Here is a 27120-nt window from a genome sequence, read left to right on the forward strand (position 1 = left end):
GTGCCAATTACAAATTATCCTCCTGAAAGCAATAAAACAACCACCTATTTGGCACAGGCTGCAATTATGTTTTAGTGCATTTTTTAATGTGTGATCCCTGGCGACATTTGCCTTTGCTTGATAGTTTAAGCTCTATATAGTGCATCTGCTGAATAGGTGTCTTTTTAGCATACAGCATAGATTATATAAGGCAAAATTCATTGCTTTTATTTTCTTTCAAAAAGTAATCTACCGCATCGGATTTACAACTATTTTCTTCTGTAGGACTCAGGTCAGGGTTAAATGAAATTAACATAAAAGTGGAAAGACTTAAAGCAAAAGCCAGTGGAATTGCTAAAAGGTTTAATGATTCCCTACTTCAGATGACTGCATTGTCCGGAGGTAAGGGGAGTTCATCTTGATAACATTGTCCTTCAATCTAGAAGGCAGATCTATTTAACCATTACCACCAGAAAAACTAATCTTTTTATCTCAGATATGTGTGTGTATGTATATATGTATGTATTTATTTTGAAAGTATGTGTGTAAGAGGACAATATATGGTTGCTGTTTTCAGCATGTTCTCATTCCTTTAAAACAAAAAAAGAAAACAAAATAAATAGGAAAAATTTGGTTTACATTGCTTTGTATCATGCTGAGCAAGGATTCATTGGCTGGATTTCTGCCCATTAAAGTTCTGAAACCTGGCCATGATGAAATAGGATTGCAGATTTGAATGGTATTGGTCTTTTCCACTGCCAATAAACCATAATTTAGCACTGCATGTATAAGTAATAACCAGTTGTAGCAAGCAGGGTTTTTTTATTAACAATCAGATTAAATGTTACAATTTATTCATTTCTTTTTCCATGATAGTACTCCTTTTACTTCTTTGTAATAATCTTTGTAATAGACATTGCCTTGCTAATATACTGGAGCTAAAATAAAAACTACAATGGAAAAAATAGTATTTTTATATGAATAACCTTTATATGTACAGCTTTAGTTTTCCACCATAAGATACCTCATGATTTTGATGGCACACTGTGAAATATGGATTAAACAAATTTAGAACACTATAAATTATGGATTAAAGAGAACCCTAAATTTAAACTGTTAATTTGACGGGTATCACATTAGAATGGTTGTTGATACATTAGAATTGTTTTATGTCTCTACTCAAGCATTATGCCTGAATTACAAAGACAAATGAACTGCTTACAGACTCACAAGCTTCCTAATTTCATACCTTGATAGTTATATAGCAGGGACTGATTATTCTTGTGTTCATTTAAATGTAAGCTGACCAGTTTATGTGGTATGGAACAATCACGTGGAAAGTCTTTATTTCAATTTATATGAACCTTAATAGTCCCTCCATACAATAAGGGATCAGTGACTAAACTAAAGGAAGAGGAAAGGCATATGCTTAGATGTTGTGACACTGCATCCAGAGGGTTTTTATGCTATGATTACTTGTTTAGTTCCAGACATAAGGTAGTACTGCATTTATCAGAATAGGCTACACTTTAAGTTTAGGAAATTAAAATAAATATGAGATGCTGATCACAAATCTTCTGTACTAGGTTCATTTTGTTCCTGAGTTTCAAAGATTTTCAAGCAGGATGATAGATAATCAAATTTATGTTGATCATTTGTTTCAGATACTAATGAAAATATTTTGGCAATAAAAAGGCTGGCTCTTTCTGCTAATTTGACTGCCCTTAATGGTATAAGTCATACTGTCGGATTTAGTGAGAAGCTGTTGAATTCTTCATCTGCATTGTCTAAAGTTAATGATACGTTGCAGAAAACAAATGAACTTATAATTGATTCAACAAATGCTGGTAGGTTTGCTGCTTGATTGCTTACTAGAAATGTTACTGCATGCAAGAGTGGGATTAATTTTTAATCCAAAACATTCTTTATCCTATTCACATTGAAAGCAGTTTGTACTAGTATCAGCAGTTTGCTGATACGGTGAGAAATTGTGATGAGATTTGCTATCTTTTTTGATTGAAAGTTGGCATTTTCAGATTAGCAAGGCTGAATGAAAAACCAGTAAAAAATTAAACATACTTAGTTACATAATTTTGTGTGTGTGTGTGTGTGTGTGTGTGTGTGTGTGTGTGTGTGTGTGTATTCATTATTCATTTGCAGCTTAAAACACAAATAGTTAGCAGAATTGCCCCAAAACTCTTTTTCAGGATATCTCCACTTCTGTTTTGGCAGCAGCATCAGCTGAAAAAAAAGTGAATGAAGTTGAAATCCAGGCTGGTCTGTTATATGGAAGGCTGAAACCTCTCAAAATACTGGAGGAGAATCTAAGCAGAAACATCTCTGAAATTAAAGAGCTCATAAACCAGGCTCGCAAACAGGCAGCTTCTGTAAGCAGCTAACCATTTTTATGTATTCCAGAAAAGAAACTGCTATTTTGTTCCAGGATATATCATAAATAGTTGCATCACTGAAATAAACTGTAACTGACAAAGTACATATGTACTCTAATGTAAAGTACATATCCTAAATAGTTGCATCTACTGTCACTATATTAAATTTTAAATGATAAAAACTGTAATACAGACGTTATTTTCCTCCTGAGGGATTTATTCTTGTCCACAAGGTCTTGTACTTTTCTTTCAGTAACATAAATCTTCCATGGCTGCCTAGGTTCTTTCACTTTCAAAAGTGCAGTTTCAAAGAGGACAGGTCCATGCAATGTGTGAGACTATTCATTCATACCAACTACTCGTTCTATTGTCAAAACTCTCTATTGTCTTCCTGCATGTCTCTATTTTCATCCCAGGACATTCTTCATTTCTTTCTAATAAAGGAGAATATTTGTAGCTCAGGGTAGTAATGAGGGATCTTTGGTGCTCTTTGAACTTGGTTGTTTTGCACACGTTTCATTACCCAAGCTAGGTGACATCGTCAGTGCTAGATGATGACTAGCAATGATAATATTACCTGATTTGGGTAATGAAATGTCTGCAAGAAAACAACCAAGTTCAGAGACCACCAAGGACCCCTCATCACTCTATTCTGCACAGTGCTATCTGTTCAAAAATCCCTGTTTCCCTCCTACAAGTATGACCTTAGGGGTAACCTAATCCATCTGTTCCAGTCTTTTCTCAGAAGCCATCCTGTGTATATGGGTTTTGCTTCAGCCATCTAATTCCTACATCTTAGGGGACAGAAGCCCTTAATCAAGTACAACTAACCAGGTTCTAAAAAACACATGTATTGTTTTCCACTATCTACTGTTTCCCTTTTCCTCAATGTGTTTTGCATTGTAGGATGTACAGAGCAGCCCCCATCAGCGGCACAAAGAAATACCATTCATGATTTTGGTGAAATATAAAGACAGAAAGAGAAATGCTCCATCCCGTTGGTTTTTATTTAATTATTTTTTTTATTTAATACATTTATATGTTGCCCATCTCACTGACTCCTTCATGTGATTAGCAATAGTACTTCACTGCTTAAAAGTCCTTTATAGCCCTCTCTAGGCTATAAAGAGTCAGCATATTAATTATGTCAAGTATTTTATTCATTAATGTAGATAATATTTCTATGATAACCACTATGTGTCTCTACATGTATGTGTATGGGTATAAATTGTACCTGCATTATATAAAGTTTTTTGTTTTTTCCTTTTTTCAGATTAAAATTGCAGTATCTGTGGAAAAAGACTGCATTCGGGCCTATCAACCCCAGATATTATCTACTAACTACAATACATTAACATTAAATGTTAAAACAATGGAACCTGACAATCTTTTGTTCTATTTGGGTAGCAATGGTAAAGTAAGTAAAGAATTTTATATCTCGATTCTTCTATAGGCTGGGTACTCTACCAACTATCAGTCTAAATTTCCATTGGGTTTCTACTGAATTATATTATCTGACACCCATACAACAAATAAGCTGCATTTCAGTGGTCAATACATCTGAGATAATGAAATGTTGCAAAATATTTTGGGTTATTATGAATACAAGGGTGCAATCTTTTGCCTATTTTATGTGTTTCAGACTTCAGTGGGTCAATAATAAATATTCTCTTAAATTTAGTATCCTGAATATTCAAATGTTAATGTGAGAAAATAGATTCTTAAAACTGGATATGAAATATGTTGATTTTTCTGTCCAGTTGACACATTGTGGATATTTAGATATCCTTTCCTTCTGTTGTTACTTTAACAATTAAAAACCTTGGTATGCATATTTTGTCTTTATAGTGATATGTCTGTGTTACTGCTAAGATAAACAATCAGGATTATAGATGCATCATTTATATATTCTATAAGCCATTAGAAGGCTAAACTGTTAATAATGCTAGAATTTAACTTGAAAGCATAAACTTGGCAGTGCAAGATTTTGCAAGGAAGATGAAAACAAGTCAAAGAGGGAACTTTTTGCTTGATGCAGTAATTTTTCTGGGCCCACAAGTAAACACAGATTACTTAAGCATGTATTTAAGCTCAAGTATATAATGTTTATGACACAACCAATATTGCTAGGGAATATTGCATTCACATCTGCAGCTTAACGTGAGGTGTGTGGATAAAACAATAACTTTCAGATGTTCTGGACTAATCTCATGAGGCCAGAAGCATGGCCAAATGGCAAGATATTATATAAACCATAATTTGATACATCTAAAGATACTTTGTTGCTTTAAAATGAAGTAAAATATAATGATCAGTAGAAATCGCTATATAACAGATATGTCAAACTCACGACGTCACGTGACGTCGCACAACGTATCGGGACAGTTTTGCCATTGCCAGCAATGGGGTGGACGTGGCTTCTGCATGACGCATCCGGCCCGCAGGCCGGCAGTTTGGCACCCCTGCTATATAAGGTAATGAAACCTTATTTCCTTTAACCTTTATAGGTGGCAGTAGATAGCTGTCCAAAAGGGGAAAAAAAACCTCAGTAATAAATTACTTGGATTTCAAAACAAAAAACATAATGCTAGTTTTTTTTTCTTTTTACATTTTTACCAGCACAATTGCTCCCAATCAGTTAATTGTAATCAGTTGTATCTCAATTGGTACCGCTAATTTCAATAGGTTCTTATATTAGTTTATATTTATGCAGTACTAATTTGTTCTTTAACTACATGACTTGTACTTTATAGTAGAATTAGATGTACAGTGTGTTCATTTAAATGATTCTGTGGTTAATTAAGCCTATATAATTTTATGTGGTCTTCACATCTTCAAAATGTTTTTTTTTTTGGCTGGGCTTTCAAAGGTGTTTTTTGTGGTTGGCTAGTTTCAGTTGTAATATAACACCAGCTGCCTGCAATTAGTGCAGGTTCGCATCCCACCAGGCTCAAGGTTGACTCAGCCTTCCATCCTTCCGAGGTAGGTAAAATGAGGACCCAGATTGTTGGTGGCAATTAAGCTGACTTTGTAATAATGCCGCTTGGGGGGTGTATGAAAGCCCTAATAAGCAGGCATATACATAGAATGAAGGCTACTGCTAAGCTTGTAAGCCGCCCTGAGTCTTCGGAGAAGGGCGGGATATAAATGGAATTAAAAAATAAAAATATATCCAGTGGTGGGATTCAACCAGTTCGCACCACTTTGGCAGAACCAGTAGCTAATTTTTTGTTGCCCAGGCCCAGAATGGACTTCCAGAAGCGGCATCCACACAGAGAACCGGTTGTCCACATATTTGAATCCCACCATTGAATATATCTCATATTTAAGTTGCTGTAATTGAGATGGCCAATTTCACAGTAGTACATCAAATAATAACTTTCTTCATAGGACCAGAAAGGTAGAGTAAAAATTAAAACGATTGTGGTATATGAATATGATTATAGTTTCTCTTATGGAATCGTAACAATTAAAATTGTTTTTAAAAGATTTTTAAAAACTTTAGGAACACTGTTAGACATGTTGGTCCTTTAATATTCACAAACTTTTTCTTAGACTGATTTCATGGCAATGGAGATGCGACGTGGCAAGGTGGCCTTCTTGTGGGATTTGGGTTCTGGATCAACAAGACTGGAATATCCTGATTTATCTATTAACAACAACAAATGGCATAGAATACATGCTACCAGGTATGGATGTGTAAAATACTATGGATGTGATACTATCTATATAGAACATCAGATATCTAGAAAAGGTAAGTTGTGTTGGGAATAAACAGCTTTTAACGTTCTTAAAATAATAATTTAATTTATCTAATAAAGGTATTTGTCATAAGATGGATGTAAGAGATAAACAATTACAAACCAGAGATATATAGATACTATTGGTTTTATGATTTCAACAGCTAGTTAATACCAAATTTTGGAGCACATTCAATGATTTTAAATGTTGAAATTGATGCCTTAAGCATTTGTAAAATATAATCATTTTGTCTTTTAAAATTTTAAAATTCATTCCCCCAAATGTAAAAACATATTGACACGGGGGGGTATAAAAGAATGCTGATAAGTCACATATAATCACAGACATGGATATTTTGAGAGCTGTGTGGTACAGTAGTTACAGTAATGTTGGAATAGAAGTGAGGAGACCCAGACTCTAATCACCCTCAGATAAGGAAGCTCATTGGGTCAGTTCCCCTCTCTCAGACCCAGGAGCCTTCGTTGAGGTGTTACACTAGAAGCAGGGAAACTGATGTTGTAGTCCACCCTCAACCACAGAAGCTTACTCAAATGGCCTTTGAAACTTAAGTAGCTTCATGCAATTTGCCTCCCGGATACTTAGTTAGCTGAAAAATATCGCCATTATGTCAAGGCTGTGTCAGTTCCATGAAGTAGACCAGACTAAGAAGCATTCATTGTGCAAGCCGAAAGCTACTTGTATTAGAACAGCTACAGTAACAGAACCTTGCAAGTCTGAATGTGGTTCCATTCCTCCCTCTTTTAACTTCTTGGAATTAAGAGGGAGAGGGGTTGCTGTTGGAGGTGTTTTTGTAAACCGCCATTTCCTTGGCTCAGGCTGAGCTTCATTTACCCCCTTTCTTTTCCTTCCCAACCATCCTGTATATTTACTACAGCCTGTTCACAATCATACATATAACTCTAAGCCAACTGTACAGCCCAAACGTAGAAGAGTTTTCAGTACCTTGGTAAAGGATCTGCACTTTTTGTTTTTAGAAAAAAAGCTGGAGTCTGCATAAATAAACTGAATTTAATGAATACCCTAAATTTCTGTAGTGGGTTAAGCTGTTGGACTAGTCCCAGAGAGCCCTCAGCCGCAGCAGCTTATTGAACAACCTTGGATCAGTTGCTATCTCTTTCTTTCTCTCTCAGTCCAATCTATTAACAGAGTTGTTGCTATAAGGAAGAGGATGAGGAAGTAAGTACCGTACATTGCCTGGAGCTCCATTATATAGGATGGGATATAAATCAAATCAGTAAATAGCAACATCTAAGTGATAAGTGTTCAGAACAGTTGCCGTCAACTATATACATATTTGCATCTTTTTCTTGAACTGCTGTGTGTAACACCAGTTAGCAGATTTAACTATTTTAGTTCTTTCATTATTCTTCTAATTAGGTTTGCAAAAACTGGCACTCTGACTGTAGAGGAGGCTAGTTCTCCTCAGAAGCCCATCAGAAGAAGTGCAACCTCCCCTGGAACAGCCACTGTGCTAGATGTTAATCCGTCAACTCTAATGTTCATTGGTGGACTTGGAGGACAAATCAAGGTGAAAGGTTTACTATAATATAATATGATAGTTCAGTTGGCAGATATTGAAGATGATTTCCTCCTCATCTGGTGAATCCGAAAGAGTTGTCAAGTATTCAGATATGATAAGAAAGACGTCTATATGATGGTTGCTTGTTCTTGTTCTTTAAAAAAAGTGCCAATGACTATAATTTTAATGTGAGAAACAGCACCATCTTTGTGGAAAGGGAGGGGGGACAAATTCATAACACTAATTTCAAGAGTCAAGTTCATCTCTTTTGGACATATGTCATGTTGTTGCACACACACACAAAGGAACAAACTGTGCTGCAATACTGACAAAAGCAGCAAGTCCCTGAGGATACCGCCCGAGAGAGGTGAAAGTTATTATATACATGGGGATTAATGATATTAATCAATACTAACTTGATTAGAATTAAATACAGTTATCTCATTATTGCAGTGCAGTCTATGACACGCTATCAAATGCAGTAGAGTGGAACTCAGATAAAACATTGTTCCATTAACTGATTTTGTTTCACCCTTACACTAAGCCACATTTGAAAGAATATAAATCAAACTTTTTCCCCCCACTTACCTTTGAAGCTGTGTACCTGAAGGAATTTCAGCTAGCCAAAGCTTATTTTATTTGCTGTATTTTATGTGTTCTGTATTCTATAGAAATCACCATCAATTAAAGTAACACATTTTAAAGGGTGCATCGGGGAGACATTCTTGAATGGCAGACCAGTGGGACTTTGGAATTTTATGGAAAGAGAAGGCAAGTGCACAGGATGTTTTGGAAGGTGAGAACTGAAAATAGCTGCTGATATTATTTAATTATTTTGTGCATTGTCATCTCAGTCAATATATAAAGGAATTTAATTTGGGGTCTACAAGTATTTGGCTTTGAAAAGTATGCCTATGGCCATATGGATTGCTTGAGGGTTTTATAAATCTTGTTAGGCTTCCCTGTTTGCTGTATAGCAACTTAAAAAATAAGTGATCTTTAAAATTGTTTGAGTCATCTACCACAATCCACAAGTAAAGAATACCGTGTGATTCTCCAACTTTCCTTCTGACCTCTCTAGGAAATAAAGATGGGTCAAGGCATTACTTTGATGGGGAATTCACCTTTTCTGAAGGCAAACCTTGTCTTATAGATGGGTTGTAAAAGCATTATTGTGCATTTAATTTTGGGGTCATTTTTTTCTTTCTTTTTTTTTACAAATACCTGTACCATGTTCTATTTTGGGTGCTACCAGAATTTAATTTTGTTGTTTTCCTGTTGTTTAAATTGTTGTAAGGATGTATCTTGAAAATTATCTTCTGCATTTCCTCTGAGTTAAGAGATGATTCAAAGATAATTCTGTAAATGATCATTTTTATATCAAAACCAATTTAAAAAAATGCTCATAGCTGTATAAGTGTTTTAACCAGCAGAGGGAGATAGATGATTATTTTATAAACCTGTTTTGAAGAATCCTAAGAAACTGTAGAATTATGGCTATTGATAATGGAGTATTTCCTTTAAATTGCTGAAGACAATATAGACGGATTTAGTATGTTGCTTTTTAAATGTTCCCATTTTATTGATGTGGTTATAATATTTGAAATTCATATATTGCTTTCTTTACTAAAAAAGGAAAAGAATATATTAGAAAGTTTCATGTATATATTTAAACTAATCTTCAAAATGAAAATAACTTTTACTCATATATACTTTTAAACTGTCTTTAATTAATTCAATACAGTTTTACCAAAATTTAGATCTACATTAAATTACGTCAAATTAATTTTGTCCTGATCTTTTGCACTACTTTTATTTCTAGGCTAAAAGAGCAGTTTGGCAATTTTACATATAAACTCAGTTGATGTCTATTTTGACTGTTGCTAAATTGGATTTTCGTTACAGAGTGTAGTACAGAGTTCTGTGGACAGAATGCATCTTGTTAAGAACTTAGTTATAGCCTGCCAGTCTTAATCTTCCATTCATTTGTTTTCCCTAGCCCACAGTATGAAGATCCTTCATTTCATTTTGATGGCAGTGGATATTCAGTAGTAGAGAAAGCACTTCGCTCCACTGTGACTCAGATAATTGTATTTTTCAACACTTTTTCAACTAATGGGCTCTTAGTATACCTGGCTTCTAATGGCACAGTAAGAAGATCATCCCATTTTATTAAAAAATATATATTCAGTTCCATAATCTGTATTGGGGGTATTTTTTTGATAAGTAATTAAATAAAAATGAATAAATTCACTACTATGCCTAACTATCAGCTATTTATTTGTTTGTTGTTTGTTTGTTTGTTTGTTTCATTTTTATCTTGCCTTTATTACTTTATAAGTCATTCAAGGCAATGAACATACAGAATACTCCTTCCTCCTTCCCTTTATTTTCCCCACAACAATAACCCTGCGAGGTGGGTGGGTCTAAGAGAGATTGACTGGCTCAGAGTTCCCCAGCCAGTTTTCATGCCTAATGCCTTACAAGAATGAAATGTCTGTGCAGTGTGTTACATGAATAGCATTCTCATAAAAATGGGTGGGATTTGATTGTCCAGTGATTTGGATGTTGTTGACCCCATGTGGACATCCCTATAGTGAAGAGTCAACAATAAATTACATAAATTGCATTATTGTATGATAGATTAGCTAAACCATTGTTGAATCTGTAATGACTTTATTAAAATGGTAGCTTTCACTAAGTTTCAGCTCCTCATTTTCAGAATAGAACTAATTTTACAGAATTTGTATCAAGATTATGTGAAGCATTTTGAGTTTTCAAATGAAATTTGACTGCTAGAATTTTCCAAGATTACCTTACTTATTGGATAGTTGAATAGATGTAGCAGTAAGAAGTGTGATGTATTTCCTTAATTTTTGCTTCCTTTTCTGCAGAAGGATTTCTTATCTCTGGAGCTTGTTGATGGCAGAATTAAAGTAACCGTTGATCTTGGTTCAGGTCCCCTTACACTTAAAACAGAAAACCGCTACAATAATGGAACATGGTATAAACTTTCATTCAGCCGAAACAAAAAGGAAGGTAAAATATGTTGGCTCCATCCAGACATAACTCAGTGTGTTTGTCTTTGACATTGATTTTAATTATAAAAGTCAAACCATAGGGCTATGAAAACTAGGCAAAATCCCTTTATTACTTTGATTGAAGAATCAAGAGGTGGTAACATCTTTACACTGAAATGGCAGAATTAGAGGTGGCAGTTTCTGCCTTATGAAACACATACCAGGTCTGACCTGCTTCATCTAATTTTTCACTTCAAAACAATGGTTTCTGCACATACAAGAAAGTTTTGAAAATTAAAATGAACAGGTGTTTTTTTGTTGCTTCTTGGCGGAAGTTTGATTTGGATGGTTTGTACTGTAATATCAATATCTGATAGTTTACAAGTTTGATGCACACTGAAAAAATCAACATTCACAGAAAGGTGAACTAAGATGATGCTCTTTAATAGATTCTGTATGAGCCTCTAAACACTGGAAGCTTTTAAGAAGAGACTGGACAGCCAGTTGTCTGAAATGGTATAGGGTTTTCTGGCTGGACTAGATGACCTCCCAGGTCCCTTCCAAATCATCATCATCATCACCCTGAGTTAAAAAATAAATAAATAAATGAAGCTGTCACTTCTCTAACAATTACTTGATAACACTGGGGAGACTCCAGAAAGAGATTAAATAATGTGGCATTTCTCTAAATTTTGAGATCAAATTGTGCTAGGTTAGCTGAAAATCATTTCCCCTAAAATAAACATTTTGATACATATTTATAATACTTTCAATTGTTGAATAGCGAAGGGTAGATTTTTTATTTTGTTTAAATTGAAATTATGTTGTAAAAGTACTGTCTGAAATAACATATATATTATATTTTTCATATTTCTACTAAATCAAAGTGGGGTTTAATTTTTTTTAATTCTTGGGTGATCTTAATGACTAACAGAACAATGTATTGTTACTGTTACATTTTCTGCAATGTTTGTTTGAATAGAAATTCCTGAATGTGACAAACTGTTCCTATTTGCTTACCTCAAGATATTTCTTTTACCTTTCAGTGATTTTGGCAGTCATGGATGCTTACAGCCTCAATTCTAAAGAAATCAAACAAGGCGAATCCCCTGGTATAGCCTCTGACCTGAATCGTTCTGATAAAGACCCAATTTACATTGGAGGGTTACCAAGGTCAAGGACACTAAGGTACAATTAACTATGTTCAAAGGAAGTCCTTAAGAGTAGGTTGCACAAAATGTTCTGTGTGCATGGAAAAGCTGACTTCTCGAAGCCAATGTGAGGATCAATTTCCACTGTTTGATGCACGGGTGGGCAGTGTACAGGAAAAAATCTGAGATAATAGAGAAGCTTTTGTCTTGAGTCCAAGGGCAGCATATCCAACCAGTCCTCCCCACTCCCTGCCAACCTTCTTTCTATTTTTCTGTATTTGAAATCAATTAAATCTATGGCAGCATTAAGTGGAGGTAGGAAAAGCAAGTCTCTGAGAAGATTGATGGACCATGCTGAGGAGAATAGAAAGACCAAAGTCTTGTAATATTCATCCCAAAATTCCACTAGCTTGTCATTTAACTAAAAGCTGGAATTCTGAGCCAATCCAAAACAGTTAGGCCTAATTCTAAGATATATATTTCAGGTACATATTTTCAGTTTTGAGTGCATTCCTATTGAAGATAGTCAGGAAATTGCATCTGGCCCTAAGTATAGTGGATGTAGCTCTGTTAGTAACTGATTACTCTCTTGCCCATTTCAGTAAGGTCTGTAAAGCCCATTACATTGCTCAGGCCCAAATTATGTGTATGACTATCTTTTTTATACAATCAATGTTAGACTCTTGATTTTTTTAGTAAGATACTTCTTGCCTACCACAAATAAGCTTTACATCAACCATTATCTGTGGTTTTTCCCCATAGTGGTCTATAGAACAATTTCCTTTTGGAGTCAGATTTTCTTGGAAATATGTACTTTCAATGACAGATTTTAAGTTAAGGCTCTGAACAAAGAATATCTACTATAATGTAAGGGTTTTCTTTAAAAAAAACCTTTTGCTTACAACCCCTTGCTTTCATGTTTAATATGGAGCACATACTGTTTTCCTTTTGATCAGAGATTTCTTAAGGCACAAGGGAAAAGAATGCATGTAGGGGAAATGAGATATGCATGCCATCTGATAGCTTTCATTTCTGTCTCTTTGTATAACAATGGTAATTGCCTGAGCACCTGCCAACCCTGATTACATAGATCAAGGTTCCTCATTGGTTGACATACTAACTTTATTCAGCAACTCTCACTTCAAACCTTCCCTAGAAACATGAGAAAATTGGAGGAGGAGGAGGAGGAGAGGGAGGGCCATACTTTGTGGTTCATTTGCTTCCCTTCCCTCGTACCTAAAGAGACTTCTCTTAGATGCCAACAACAACAACAAGTACAATTAGATCATTCCTTTTCCAAAGATAAGCAGGAGTAATAAGGAGTGGTTTAGGTGGGGATGGACATGTTAGAAGGGGGAGTAGGTGGGATTCTAGTTCATTGTAATGGCTTGTTTTCCGTTGTGATGCCATTTTGGCCATTTCTCTAAAATATTTTATTTTATTTATTTTATATTTAAATTTATATACCGCCCTATTCCCGTAGGACTCAGGGCGGTTTACAGGGAAAATTAAAAGTTAAAATACATCATATACAATTAAAAATGATTAAAACTAAGATTAAATTAATCCCTGAACTTAACTAAAACCCCATTAAAAATTAAAACCCCTCAGTCTGGGCCAGACAACTCAAAAAACCAAGTTTTCAAGTCCCTACGAAATGAGCGAAGGTCAGGGGCGGTCCTAAGCTCCATGGGAAGCTGGTTCCAAAGGGCCGGCGCGCCCACAGAGAACGCTCTTCCCCTGGGGATAACCTGCCGGCATTCCTTAACTGGCGGTACCCTAAGAAGGCCCTCCCTGTGGGAACGCACAGGACGATGGGAAGTTGATGCCGGCAGCAGGTGTATATAGGCCATATGACTGCATTTCATTGTCTTTGGAATATTGAAAATTGAGATGGAAAACAGAAATGAACTGAGCATTGTAGAAAAGAGAAATGCAGAATATTAAGTTGGCAAAGAGTGTGTTATTTTCAGGATCCTGAATGCAAAGAGGATGGTCACTAAAACAGTTTTTAGTCATCAGTCTTAAAAATTCATCAAAGAAATTTAAAACACAAGGGAGGCCAAGATCAAATGGAAAGAAAAACTGCCTATTGTGCTTTGTATTTTTCTGAATTGTTATATTCTGTAATTGATGTAATCTCTAGGTATTGTTGGAAAAATGTTGATTTGTCCGAAATTACTCAGTGACTCCATCCTGACTTTTATGAAGAATTTAGTATTTTGTTCAATTTTAAAAGCTCAGTATTTTCCTTTATTAGGAAAGGGGTTCATAGCAGAACCTTTGTGGGATGCATGAAGAACTTGGAAATATCCCGATCTACTTTTGATTTGCTTAAAAATTCATACGGTGTGAGAAAAGGCTGCATCCTAGAGGTAAGACATACTAATAGTTCTGTTCACTAGATTTAAGCTGTTTGCTACTGAGAAATGAATTAACAATACATGATGACTAGCAGGTTGAATGTTACACAATCAAAAGCTGTATTTTTTATTTTATTTAGAATGATGTATTGACTGATTGTTCCTTTTCTTTTGTAATCAAGCCTATACGCAGTGCTAATATCTTACATAATGGTTATATTGAGTTGCCACCCAAATCCCTTTTGGTGGAATCTGAACTTATGGCTACTTTTGCTACAAAGAACTCCAGTGGAATCATTCTTGTGGGGCTTAGCAAAGGTGAAGCAAAACGAAGACGCAGGCAAGTCCATCTTGTGAGTACCTAGTCACCTTTAATTTGATTAGTTATTAGTTATTAGTTATTTCTGGAATGGATTTTGACTAATATCTAAAAGTGAAGCAGGGTGTGATTGAGATATTTGGGCTGAAGACCACCAAAAATGCCAGGGATGCTGTCCAGATTGGAAAAAATCACACACCATCCTGGAAGAAGGCAGTGGCAAACCAGTTCTGCATTATTGCCAAGAAATTACTTGGCAAGGTCACTAGACCTTGAGTTCAGTTCAGAAAAAATACAGCATTTTATCTTCAGCTGTTAGATTAAAGGTTAGGATGGCATAATAGAAATAAGGATGCTTACATACATGAGTGTTTCTGCTTGAATTCTGCAAATAAAATTGGGTCGATCAGCACAAGAAACATGTAAATTGAGGTGAAGGTTCTTCCTCCGAGCTTGAGGGTTGGTTTCCAAATGTTTCATTACCAGGCTAGGTAACATCATCAGCGGTATTTACTGGATGTCTGTGTCAGTGTTCTACTTACATAAGGGCTGAAGCTTCAACCCTCAAGCTCGGAGAACGAACCTTCACCGTCATCCTACACCTGAGCTACAGATATTCACCACTATTGCAAACATGTAAATTTTTGGAACATTTTGCAACAGTGAAGGGAACGTTCCCATTTCTGTTAAAAAAATGGATTAAGTAGAAGAATGAACATCACTATGGCAAGTCCTTGCCTTACAGCATTTGTTCAGTGACCTTTTGAAGTTAGAATGTTCTCTACCGACTGATTGCAGCATCCTGCAAATATGTGATTGCCATTTGCAACCTTCCCTGCCAACTTCCAGAAAATCAATGGGGAAGCTAGCAGGAAGGTCACAATTCACTGGTGTAAGTCTCCTCCACATTTGCGTCCTCCCTGAGTCCCTCTGTATCATACTGCACCACTCTTGTGCATCACTGAACATCATTCTCATTCTACACAATATCTTTGTACACCCTCCCTGTGCTGCCTGCATACCCTCCCTGACCTTGTACATCCTCTCTGACCTATGCTGAACCCTTGTGCATCCTCCCTGACCCTTGCCACATTTTCCTGACCCTTACTGTACTTGTTACACACACACACACCTCTACCTTGGTTCTGGGAACCCAGAAGGACATTTCCTTGCCTAATGACAATGGGATTTGGATAATAACACCAATGCCTAATGACAATGGGACTACAGGGATTGCAGTAGCTAAGCAATGTGTTTACATTTATCAGCACATTGCTTAGCACGAATTCTAGTTCCAATTGCTGTCATAAATTGAGCCCTACCTGTATAGTTTTGTGTCAAGTCCATTCTACAAAAAGTAAAATAATAAAATAAAATTCCAAGACAGACAGAGGAAGAAAAAAAGACGTCTTCCCCACCACCCATTTCTACATTTTAACATGCTTAACAATAATGGAACTCGTTTTTTCCTATTCCTTGTAGCCCTTTTTTTCCATCATGCTAGTGAATGGTCACTTGGCTGTGCAGGTCCTTGCTGGTGACCGAGCAAGTGCAAAAAGGGTCATGGTCAAGTCTACTAATGGAACTTACAGTGATGGAAAAGAACATTCTGTTATCCTTACTCGGAATAAGAGGTACAAGCTGAAGTATTAATTTAATTACCACTTATGTTAGTTACTGTGTGGTCTGAGGAACTAACTTACATTATTTCAGAAAACTAATCACAGTTACCTGTTATTCAGGGCAGTTCGGTTTCCTGTGGTAATTATATTCTGTGTCCAGCTACTGTTTAAAATGTGTGTGATTATTTCTTTTATAATTTGTAGATGCTTTGATATTTGGAATCTTACCAAATATTTGTAGAACATGATTAGCTTTACACTAAGAAGCCTTCAGGCCTTATGTATTAAAAAAAAGCCTACCAGAGAAATGAATTAGAAAGTCATTAGAAAGGTCTGATGTCTCACAGTAGCAAGCTTCCAACACATGTTGGAGAACCAAATTTATGTTCACATTCAGGGTAGATTGTAAAATTTATTTGTTTTCACTTCCTTGAAATTATTCTCCTGAAAAAAATGTTACTAAGTATTATTTCTCTCTATTTTCTCCCTGCTTCTTGGTGCCCAGAATAATAAGTGTACAAGTGGATGAAAGTAAACCTGAAGAAATTAGACTTGGACTCATGGCAGAAAGCAGACCAATTAATATATCAAAGCTCTTCATTGGTGGAATTCCTACTGGAGAAAGCATTTCAGGATTAATAATGATGGATTCTTTCTCTGGTTGTATAGCTAATGTGATATTCAACACAGAGTAAGTTAAAATTAGTTTCCATGTATGGGAAAGTTCTTATTTAACCTTACAGTGTATATCAGGGGTAGGCAACCTTGGCTCTTTTATGACTCGTGGACTTCAACTCCCAGAATTCCTGAGTCAGTCCACGAGTCATAAAAGAGCCAAGGTTGCCTTGGTGTATATGTTTATGGAGATTCCCAATCATCCAGCTCATGGTTGTCCCAAAGGTCTTTTTTCCAAAAGGCAATTGGATCTTCTTGGGGTTTTTTTTCTTTGAAAACGTTTTGCTTCTCATCCAAGAAGCTTCTTTACTTCTGAAGAATATATATTTCATATACGTTATTTAATTAACTAATGGGCAGAAAGATGCATTATTATTTTTTTAAAAACATAACCTTTACTTTGGGTTTACCATACTGTCTCCATGGTAGAAAAGGATTCCTTTATTTATTGGAGGGCATCATTTACTGTTTCTACCATGGTATGATAGTTCTGCATATATTTTTTTTAACCAGAATATCTTCTCTGCCAAATGTCAGAGAAGCTTAAACTAAAACCACTTAACAGGCATGGAAGAATTCAGATACTCTGATGCTGAGTTTTATGAAGAAAAGCCAAGAACCCATTATTAAAGAATTCCAAATATTGCTGGTATCAAGTGCAAGTCTATTTATAGTGAAACAGTGTTGAAATTCTTGTTTCCCTTTTTTCCTGTCTAAAATGCAACTGGCTGGCTGGCCCTCTCCTTTAGGCAAAAGGCCTGATTTTCATGTTTTTTGCTTTTATTGATGGACAGATTTGGTTTTAAATTGTTCTCCTTTGTCTATCTGTAGAACTGATTTTCACCCCAAATATATCTGATTTTTATTAGTTGTTCAGTGGGATAGGAAAGAATGTCATGCTTAGCTGGATAATTTTTGGTCTACAGCCTTTGAGACTATCCTGTAACTATTGACTATAATAGAAGATGTAACTTATACGGAACATAATAGCAAGCAAGATCCATAGATATATAAGATGGAAATCATGGAATTGCACAGTGTTGGACTGGATAATTCTTTAGAATTTCACATGAAAGATATATGAGAAAAGTAGTTGGCACTTGATAAATATTTTTGCTTTCTTAGTTTTCAGCTTATGTCTGAAAAATAATTCATGTTTCTTGTGATTTGTTTCTTCTTTCCTTCCCTTCCTTAAAAAAAAATAATACAGGTTTCTGGATTTCACCGCTGCAATAAAGTATGAAGGTGTTGATATGGACAGTTGCTTTCTTTCAGAGAAATCTAAGCCTACTATTCAACCAGAAGACTTTGAAATCCGATCTGAAATGCAGATGCTGCCAAGTTCTCTAAAATCTTTTTCACAGGCTAAGGAAGTATGTTATGATGGTTATACCTGTGGTTATGATCATAATTAAACAAAATTAAGCGAGAAAAAAAAATCTTTTTTCTATTTTCCAATTTCAATTTAATTCACCTCTTTGCCACAGGTAAATCATAAAGCCACCACTGTGTTACGGGTTCTTTTAATTATGCTCAGTTTGGTGGGCTCAAGACACAAAAGTGTGTCTAGACAACTCACACAAGCACACTTACTACTCACATGCTACTCACATTCACTACTCTCCACTACTCATTCATGCCTACTGTTACTCCTGTTTCTTGTGAGTACTGCTAGGGGGAAAAAAATCTCTTTCCCACTGCTTTCTGCTACTTTAGGCTGTTTTACTGCCCAACAAACACACATACCTCCTTCTTCCTTTCCCCCTCATTGTTTCACAATAAATCTTTTATAGGCAGCTTTGCTGTACTGCTACTGACGAGAGAGCTTAAAGAGAAGGGAAGAAAACAGCACAGGTGCTGGGAATTTTCTGGGCAGCCTGTTTTCTTACAGGGCAATTTATTAAATACACGGGGAAAGTAATCCTACTAACTATATTGAATTAATTCATTTACTTTTCATTAAATATACACATGAATAAAATCAATTTTATTTTATTTATTTTTGGGAGGGATTTTAGTTATATCTGATTTCTGGATATTAGCATGTCTTTTTGCAACTGTACTACTGGATCAATCAGTATCATTTTATATAAATTTAGATATGTATGATTTATGTACCATTGTAATCATAGATGTAAAAAAACAACGACTGAAGCTGTCTATTCTGTATTCGGTTCTGCTGCAGATTGTCTAGAATGTAGGTCTAGTTTTACTTTTAAACATGAGAATATTTCAGAAATTCAGTTCTTTTGATCATCCAAATGAGGAGGTATCACAGTACTGCTCTCTAACCTAGTGTCCTACAGAAACATCGGAGCATAACTTCCTGATTTCCAATTAGCATGGCTTATTACTGGAATTGGACAAAGCAGGAGAACCATTTCGGTGCAGTGGTTAAGGCATCAGGCTATATGCCAAGAGACAATGAGTTCTAGTCCCATCTTAGGTATGAAAGCTGACTGGGTGACTTAGGCCAGTCCCTCTGTCTGTCTATGAGTTCACCTCACCTCACAGGAAACACATGAATATGGCCTTCATCCTCAAAAAAAATTAAAGCTACCACATTTGCCTGAGCAGATGAAAATCAGGTTTGTGTTGTCTTGGGTTTTGATAATTTGAATATGAAATTTGTATGACATCAATATTCAATAAAACAATTAAGAAAATGTGTATTGGGTGGAGAATTGGTTCATTTATCTCAGTTCTGTTTACAGAAAAAGTGTGCAGAAAGTGGAGAGCTGAAGTACGTTTCCAATGCCCATCAGTTTGGTGTTACCAGAAACAGTCATTTAATGCTACTTTTCAATCAGTCTACAGTAAGAAAGAAGTAGGTATATCTTAAATTATTGTATAGAATTGCTCCAGTACATGTTAGATAAAATATTACTCCAATGTGCAGCTATAGAATATGAAGTTAAGGAATAACAACTTAGAGAACTAACTAGACCAGAGGACTCCAACCTTTTGGGCACAAGGGACCGGTTCCGTGGAGAAAGATTTTTCTGCGGACCAGAGAGTGCGTGGTTTTGTGTGCTGCCTGCATCTCGTGGATGGGGCTTTTTGTGAACCAGTTGTACCCATCCACGAACTGGACTTGGCACCTGACCTAGACAATATGTGGCACTGTTAAATTCCACTCATTCCTATATGGTTATCTACAGCCAGATAACAAGTATCTATTCCTGCTTGTACATTCATATAGTAGGGTAGTTCTCTGCACATTACAGATTGGGTGTTGTGGAGACTCTAGAATAACTCAGATTGTTCCCTGTCAGTCATATGTAGAGTAAATGTTATAAAAAGTAGATAAAACTAGCATTAAACATTTGGTTTAAAAACAGCCAAAAAAAATATTCACTGATCTTTCTCATAGCTTTTTAAAGAAAATAGACAATTTTTAAAAAATGCAAATTGGAGTATTGTGCAGTTTACTATAACTTCTTTTCCTTAGTTTCTGCCTATTCTGTTTTCTTTCCAATGGGTTTCTTCATGGGTAATGGCTTCCTAGATTTGTTTTGTATCTTTCTGTATTCTTCTACAATAATTATTCACCTATCATGCTATCCTGTAACACTCAGAAAATGAAAGTATGTTTCATTTATGACTAATCTAGTTAATGTTAGGAGAATTTTCCATCAGAGGGAACTAGAAACCAGTGGAGAGTTGCCAGTATTATCTGCGATGCCACTCCAGGGGATCTGCTAGAATTGCATGGTTGATTTTATTTAGACTCGGAGGAAGAAGGCTCACAGAATATTTGAACCAGAGATCCCTGTAGGATCTACTTTCATTAAGAAGGTGAAAGCAGTCTTGCACCATTATGCCATAAACTCTGTCCTTTTCATACATGTAGGCAGTGTCATAAGCCACTTAATAAAGGGACAGGGTTTGTACTGCAACAATGCAGTAGAGCTTTCATCAATTTATCTTGCTTCCCTGTGAATGTCTCTGTGGTGAACATAGAAATAGCACTTCACAGTGCTTTACAGCCCTCTAAGCAGTTTACAGAATCAGTATATTGCCCCCAACAATCCAAGTCCTCATTTTACTGACCACAGAAGGATGGAAGACTTGAGTCAAGGGTGAGGATCAAGGTGCTGGCAATGAGCTGAATTAGCCTGCAATACCGGCATTCTAATCACTGTGACACCACGGCTCCTCAACATGCCTGAATGACAACAACAAGTCTGGGTAGCTCACAACAGTCCAGCCTAGAATAGTTATTGAACTTAACATTATTTTCTGTCTTTAAAAATAAAGTTAGTCTTTTCGATGGTCTTCACGGGATGCAATGAATGATCAGTTCCATATCTTATTTTGTAGGTTTTCTGTCCAATTAAGAATCAGGACCTTTGCTTCTAGTGGTCTAATATACTACACAGCTCATCAGAAGCAAGTTGATTATTCAGCCCTTCAACTACAAGAAGGAAAACTCCGTTTTTCATTCGATCTTGGAAAAGGGCAGTCAGTAGTTTCTCATGAAGCAATGATCAGTGATGGAAAATGGCATACGGTACATTTATTAAATTCTTATATTCAACTGCCAAGATACAGAAATATTTTGGTATATTTAGCACCTAAGGGGGAAAATATTGCATTAGGCACACAATAGTGTTTGCATTTGATGTATTTGGTTGATGTATTTTAAACCCTAAACAATTGTGAAACAAGAATAGAAATTTCTGCTGGTCACAGATGCATATATGAAATACTATTCTTAGTTGCATGTTTCTTAACTATCAATAACTGCTCACAGATAATGAATTTTATCTTACAGGTGCAAACAGATTATGCTAAGAGGAAAGGTGTAATCATAGTTGATGGGCAGGAAACTGAAGCTGTCAATGTTTCAGGTGACGGAAGCACTTTGGATGTGGATGGGAAATTGTACTTGGGCGGTCTACCCTTAGGTTACCTCACAAAGAACATTAGAAATGTAAGGACTTTACCTTCTTATTGATCCTTTGTGTGTTGTATATGCAATTATATCAGACTATGTTTCATGTCAATGTTCTGCTGATCCAGGGAGTTCTATGACTCCACCATGATATGAAGTTTTTGTAGGGTGCTATGTTTTGTATATAGATTAAGCTCACATCAGCTCTAGAAGAAACATTGTGAAGATAATTTTGCATCTTTTGTGGTGGGCAACTGGTTATTCCCATTGATAGGACATGTGCCATATTCAAGCTCTTCCTGAATTCTTTCCCTCTTTAATGTTGTCCTGGTCAATCCAAGGGATTTCCCTACATACAGCCTTTTGCAAACACAGCAAGGCACTGGAAGAAAGGGGCAGAAGGTTGCTAGCTTGTCCATTCATTGCCCTTTGACATTAGCCCAGTTGGGAATATGGGAGTGAGTTCTGAATTACTCAGGAAGGTCTCAATAGCTAGAATTGAGAGCAATTGTGTCAGTATGAAGTTAATTGGAAGAACTGTGGAGTGTAAATTCTGGTTGTCATTAGCTGTTTGGAAGTTTCATAGAAAGGATGGAACAGCTGTTAAGTGATAACAAACAGAGTGATACAAGAGATGAATTCACTCTGGTTTTAATATATGTGAATTGACTCTGGGTAATGCTAATAATAGGGTCTTTTTCTTACATGGTATTTTTGGTATTTTATACTTATCCATGTTTGATCTGAAATATTCCAGTTCCTCTGTTTGCATTTTACTTCAAATAACAGGGCTGTTTGTTTGTTTGCTTTTACTAAATTTTGTAGAAGCTATCAGACATGTCTGTATCTGAAACAGCATGTTCAGCTTCTCCAGTGACCATAATAAGCAGGCTTATGGTCATAGCCATAACAATAGCAGTATTAAATTTCGCTCTATGGAAAGAGACTATTTTAAGCTTTGAAAAGAGATGGATTTCCCAACATTTTTTTAAAAAAATAAAATAACTTGTAAGTCTGATTTTGATCTCAGCAGCGGTAGTAGAGAAGAGCAGAATTAACCTTTTCCTGTGCTGTTTTTCTATCCTAAATCCTCTCTTTTCTTCCAGATAGCTATTGAGATTTACAACATAAAAAGTATTGTTGCCTGGACTGCATCTGTTTTCCCCACAGGGGGTTCCAGATAGATGGCAGCAAGACTCAGGGCAACAGGTCAGGGTCAGGAGGACAGCATAAAAAATGGCTGGGTGGTTAACCCCTGATCACAGATATTCTGTATTCCATCTTATTTCCATCATAAAATGCAAATGTGTACCTGCTAGTTCAGTTCTCTCCCCCCCACCCCCGAATCTAAGATCTCCCATTCTGTTTCTTGTTTTTTTAAAAATATCCCTGTGAAGTTATTTTTAATTTATAGCAGTATAAAGATATGCAGAAAAGAGTATAAGAGAATAACTAGTGTGCCCTGGACCTTCCTATGAGGGATAGAAGACTTTAGTCCTTTGTTCCCTATCTGATCCTGATTCCAATGACAAAAAATTGTTTTTGTGAAAACAAAAAGCAAGTTAAAATGGTGTGTACATTTACTACAAAGTTTGAGTGACTTCCTCTAATAGATATCTGCATTTCTCAATGATTTATAGTTCTAAAGCAGTAAGGCTCTGAATGATGTATTTCTGTGTATCTCTGTATAATACAGATTTTCCTTCCATAGCAGTGGTTCTTAACCTTGGCAACTTTAAGACAAGTATGCTGGCTGGGTAATGTTAGGAGTTGAAGTCCAGAAGTCTTGAAGTTGCTAAGATTGAAAAACACTGTCCTACAGGAGTAACTACAGTACCAAATTGTCTTCACAGATTACTCACAGTATTCCTGCATGCATTGGTGAAGTAACCATTAATAGCAAGCAATTAGATAGTCTGGTCTCAACCTTTGCTGTGAATAAATGCTACGCTGTGATCCAGAAAGGAACTTACTTTGATGGAAGTGGTTTTGCTGCTCTTGGTAAGCAAAGTATTGTTTTATTCCTGCTCTCTCCCATATAAGTGTAAAGTGAAACATAGGAAATATCCAAAAACATTAAATGTTTTCTTCTTGTTCTTTTATTTTGAATTCTGATTTATTTTAGCTGCTGGAAGTGAGTAAGAATCATATAATTTCCCTTACTCAGAAATAGAATGGCTTCACTGAAGAACAAGGAAATCTCTGTGTTGCAGACTTCTGTTTCCAATAAAGCTAGCCCACTTGTTTCGTTCAAGGAGAGACTTAAAATGAGCACACTTTCCTACTTAGATAGCTGTGTTTTTTTGCAGTAACTTTCATGTATAAAAGATTAGTAGGAGATTTTTTAGAATGGAGGCCTATCACTTTTTCTAAACTGGTAAGTAAAGTGTAGCAGAGTGAGCGCCTGTTACTCGTCCCAGCTTCTGCCAACCTAGCAGTTTGAAAGCACATAAAAATGCAAGTAGAAAAATAGGGACCACTCCGGTGGGAAGGTAACAGCGTTCCGTGCGCCTTTGGCGTCTAGTCATGCCGGCCACATGACCACGGAGACGTCCTCGGAAAAGCGCAGGCTCTTTGGCTTCGAAACGGAGATGAGCACCAGCCCCTAGAGTCGGAAACGACTAGCACGCATGTGCGGGGGAACCTTTACCTTTTTTTTTAGTTTTGAAGTTGATGGTTATGATTAGTATAATTTTTTGCACATGGTTAACACTTATTTTTAGTGGTTTTTCTAATTTTATTTTTTCATTTACATTTATCCTTTATGTCTTTATTGTTGTTTTGGTCAAATGATAATATGATTAAGAGATTCCTGGTCTGTTAACTTGGTAAGGATCCTTTCCCAGCAGAACTATTTGTGATATATTAAGATAAGCATTTCCATTGGACAGGCTTCTAGTGCAGGAAAAGGCAAGCATTGGAACACAAACCAAAATAGATTAGATTTATGGTGTCCATGAAACATATGGACACTTTGCAACATGTACACTTTTAATTAATATGGATCAGGCATGCAAAACAATATATTGTTAAATAAACAAAAGTGATGTATTCTAAACTTTTTTTCCAAAATTGTTTGTATCTATTGATAATGTCAGTTGTATACAACAATTATTTAACTTTGTTATTTCATTCTCTCTTTTGCAGTTAGGGAGGGCTACAAAGTCAGATCTGAAATTAACATCACATTTGAATTCCGTACGAATGTTATGAATGGAATTCTTCTTGGAATCAGTGCTAAAATAGATGCCATTGGGCTGGAGATAGTAAATGGAAAGGTAGGTTCTGAAATGGATTTATTGCAATGCATTTATCCTAATAAATCTGAAATGGTACCTAAATTGGTGGATCTAAATATATATAAGAAAGTCGCATATGCGTTTTTTGAAAGAAAAGCTGTGGTAATTATTAATATATAATAATGTTTCTGGGGTTAATTTGTTTTTATGATCTCTGTGGAATGTATCTGTTTTTTCTAATAGATTTTTTTATTCTGAAAACTAACTTTAGATTATTGAGCCAATTACAATTTGCTATTTATACATATTATACGTATAGGAAAACAGAAATGTTATACTAGAAAAAACAGTTCCATTGGTGATGTGAAAGAGCTCTGAGATAAAATTATGAAATAGATGAAGTAATAAAAAAACCAGTTTGAAGACAAATGCCTATGATTTTAGAAATATCTTTATAATTTTAGCTTGAGTGAAAAGTTCAGTGGTTAAAAGAAAAGAAATCATGAAAAAAAAACAACAGTGCTCCCAGACCAAAATTAGGAATGGTTATTTGAAAAAGACTTCGATTTTTATTTTTGCATGGACCATACTCCAAAAATAATCATCCCTACATATACCAAGATATCACCATTCCCCATAGTATCAAAGGGAGCCACCCACCCCCACGTTTTCCCCTTTTCAGAATCCCTTTATTATGAAAGTTGTTCCAAAGTATAATTAACCATTTTAATCAGTTGCTGAACAGCAAAATCTATCATTAAATTTTTCAGGGAAGATATATAGTTAGTATATATATCTTAAACCTTATCTGTGCTTTACCATTGTACTTAGAAATGTACAAATCATAGGTTATCGGGGGTGGTGGTGGAGGAGGAGGAGGAGAAATGACTGTAATAAATTGAAATTGAAATAAGATACGTTGAATTAGTTGTGTCTTGGCAACATGCAAAGCTAATAAAGTCCTATTAAATGAACATTGATTTAATAATTAACTACTCATAGCAGTTCTAAAAATGTATTGGGTTAACAGAACCATCTTCTATCTGTATTCCATTTGGCTGTTGGGTTATGATTTATTTTGTTTTTATAGATTTTATTCAATGTCAACAATGGAGCTGGTAGAATAACAGCTTCTTACGAACCAAAAGGAATGTCTAATCTGTGTGATGGACAGTGGCATAAAGTGCAGGCTAAGAAAAACAAGCATCATATTGGTTTAACAGTCGATGGAAATGTGGTTCAGATTGATAATCCATATGTTCATTCAACCTCTGCAGATACAAATAATCCCATTTATGTTGGAGGGTATCCTGGTATGTAATGTTATTCACATTCAAAACAAAGCATGAAAAATTTTTGACTTGTATATTTGTCTGAATAACTAAGTAAAATAGTAAAAATACTAACCCATACAAAGATAATTCTCTGAAATATGAAGAGTATTAAAACACCAGTGTCCATTTACCTAAATGTTCTAGTTGCTGTTTTGTTCCTGTTCTTACAGCTTTATACTTCAAGCCCCCAGAGAATCTGTCTGAACACAATTCTGGGCTCAGACATGCATTTAGCCCTTAAGAACTATTTATTCATTGATTTAATAATTATATAAATTAGATTAAATGCAAATTAGATTGATTGAAGGAATTATTGCTTGGCAATTTATCTTCAAACATTGCTTCCAAGATGTAAATTCAGTCTCATCCACACAGTAAACATGTGTCTTGTGTTCTTTCATTTTGTTTTCTAGCTGACATAAAACAAAATTGCTTGACCACTAAGAATTCCTTCCAGGGCTGTTTGAGAAACTTTATGCTGATTAAAGCTCAGCAAGTAGATTTCTTGGACTTCAGTGAAGCCTTTGACCTGCGTGGAGTTTTTCCACATTCCTGCCCTGCAGCCTGACTACTAAATGGGAAGAAAAATGTTCTATTTTAAGAGGCTTTGTATATCAAGTCTTAATTTTTCAATGCTTTTAATGATAATGCTGATTTCAGTGATTTCCATCTTATTTTCCAGTTCAAGAAAAATATGTTTAGCTAGAACAACTACACATTTTTTAAAATAAAAAAAATTAACTGCATAAGCTGAGTCTTTTATGTGTGGTGAAAGCTTTTTAAAATCAACATTTACAATAAATCTTCTGTTAATTACTTGACCTTAATTACTTTGGTGTAGATGGGTCCA

General features: G+C 35.6%; 1 protein-coding gene across 1 annotated transcript in view; it reads left to right on the forward strand.

Moving 5' to 3' along the window:
- LAMA1 (laminin subunit alpha 1) overlaps positions 1–26838 on the forward strand; it is a gene marked incomplete at both ends in the record, with an annotated part of 109143 nt that extends 82305 nt beyond the window's left edge. Inside the window, 22 exons of the mRNA XM_081324844.1 lie at positions 265–381; positions 1644–1826; positions 2212–2366; positions 3643–3786; positions 5925–6058; positions 7509–7659; positions 8322–8446; positions 9650–9800; positions 10545–10689; positions 11717–11858; positions 14082–14196; positions 14367–14537; positions 15986–16137; positions 16631–16816; positions 18011–18173; positions 19515–19627; positions 21124–21313; positions 21578–21736; positions 23551–23698; positions 24845–24975; positions 26027–26249; positions 26684–26838. Coding sequence (XP_081180970.1) covers positions 265–381; positions 1644–1826; positions 2212–2366; positions 3643–3786; positions 5925–6058; positions 7509–7659; positions 8322–8446; positions 9650–9800; positions 10545–10689; positions 11717–11858; positions 14082–14196; positions 14367–14537; positions 15986–16137; positions 16631–16816; positions 18011–18173; positions 19515–19627; positions 21124–21313; positions 21578–21736; positions 23551–23698; positions 24845–24975; positions 26027–26249; positions 26684–26838 — 3353 coding nt within the window. The remainder of the gene's footprint in view (positions 1–264; positions 382–1643; positions 1827–2211; positions 2367–3642; positions 3787–5924; positions 6059–7508; positions 7660–8321; positions 8447–9649; positions 9801–10544; positions 10690–11716; positions 11859–14081; positions 14197–14366; positions 14538–15985; positions 16138–16630; positions 16817–18010; positions 18174–19514; positions 19628–21123; positions 21314–21577; positions 21737–23550; positions 23699–24844; positions 24976–26026; positions 26250–26683) is intronic.
- Between the last annotated feature and the right edge of the window lie 282 nt (positions 26839–27120).

Source organism: Vipera berus (assembly GCF_964194415.1).
Source record: "Vipera berus genome assembly, chromosome: 3".
Classification (NCBI taxonomy): domain Eukaryota; kingdom Metazoa; phylum Chordata; class Lepidosauria; order Squamata; family Viperidae; genus Vipera; species Vipera berus.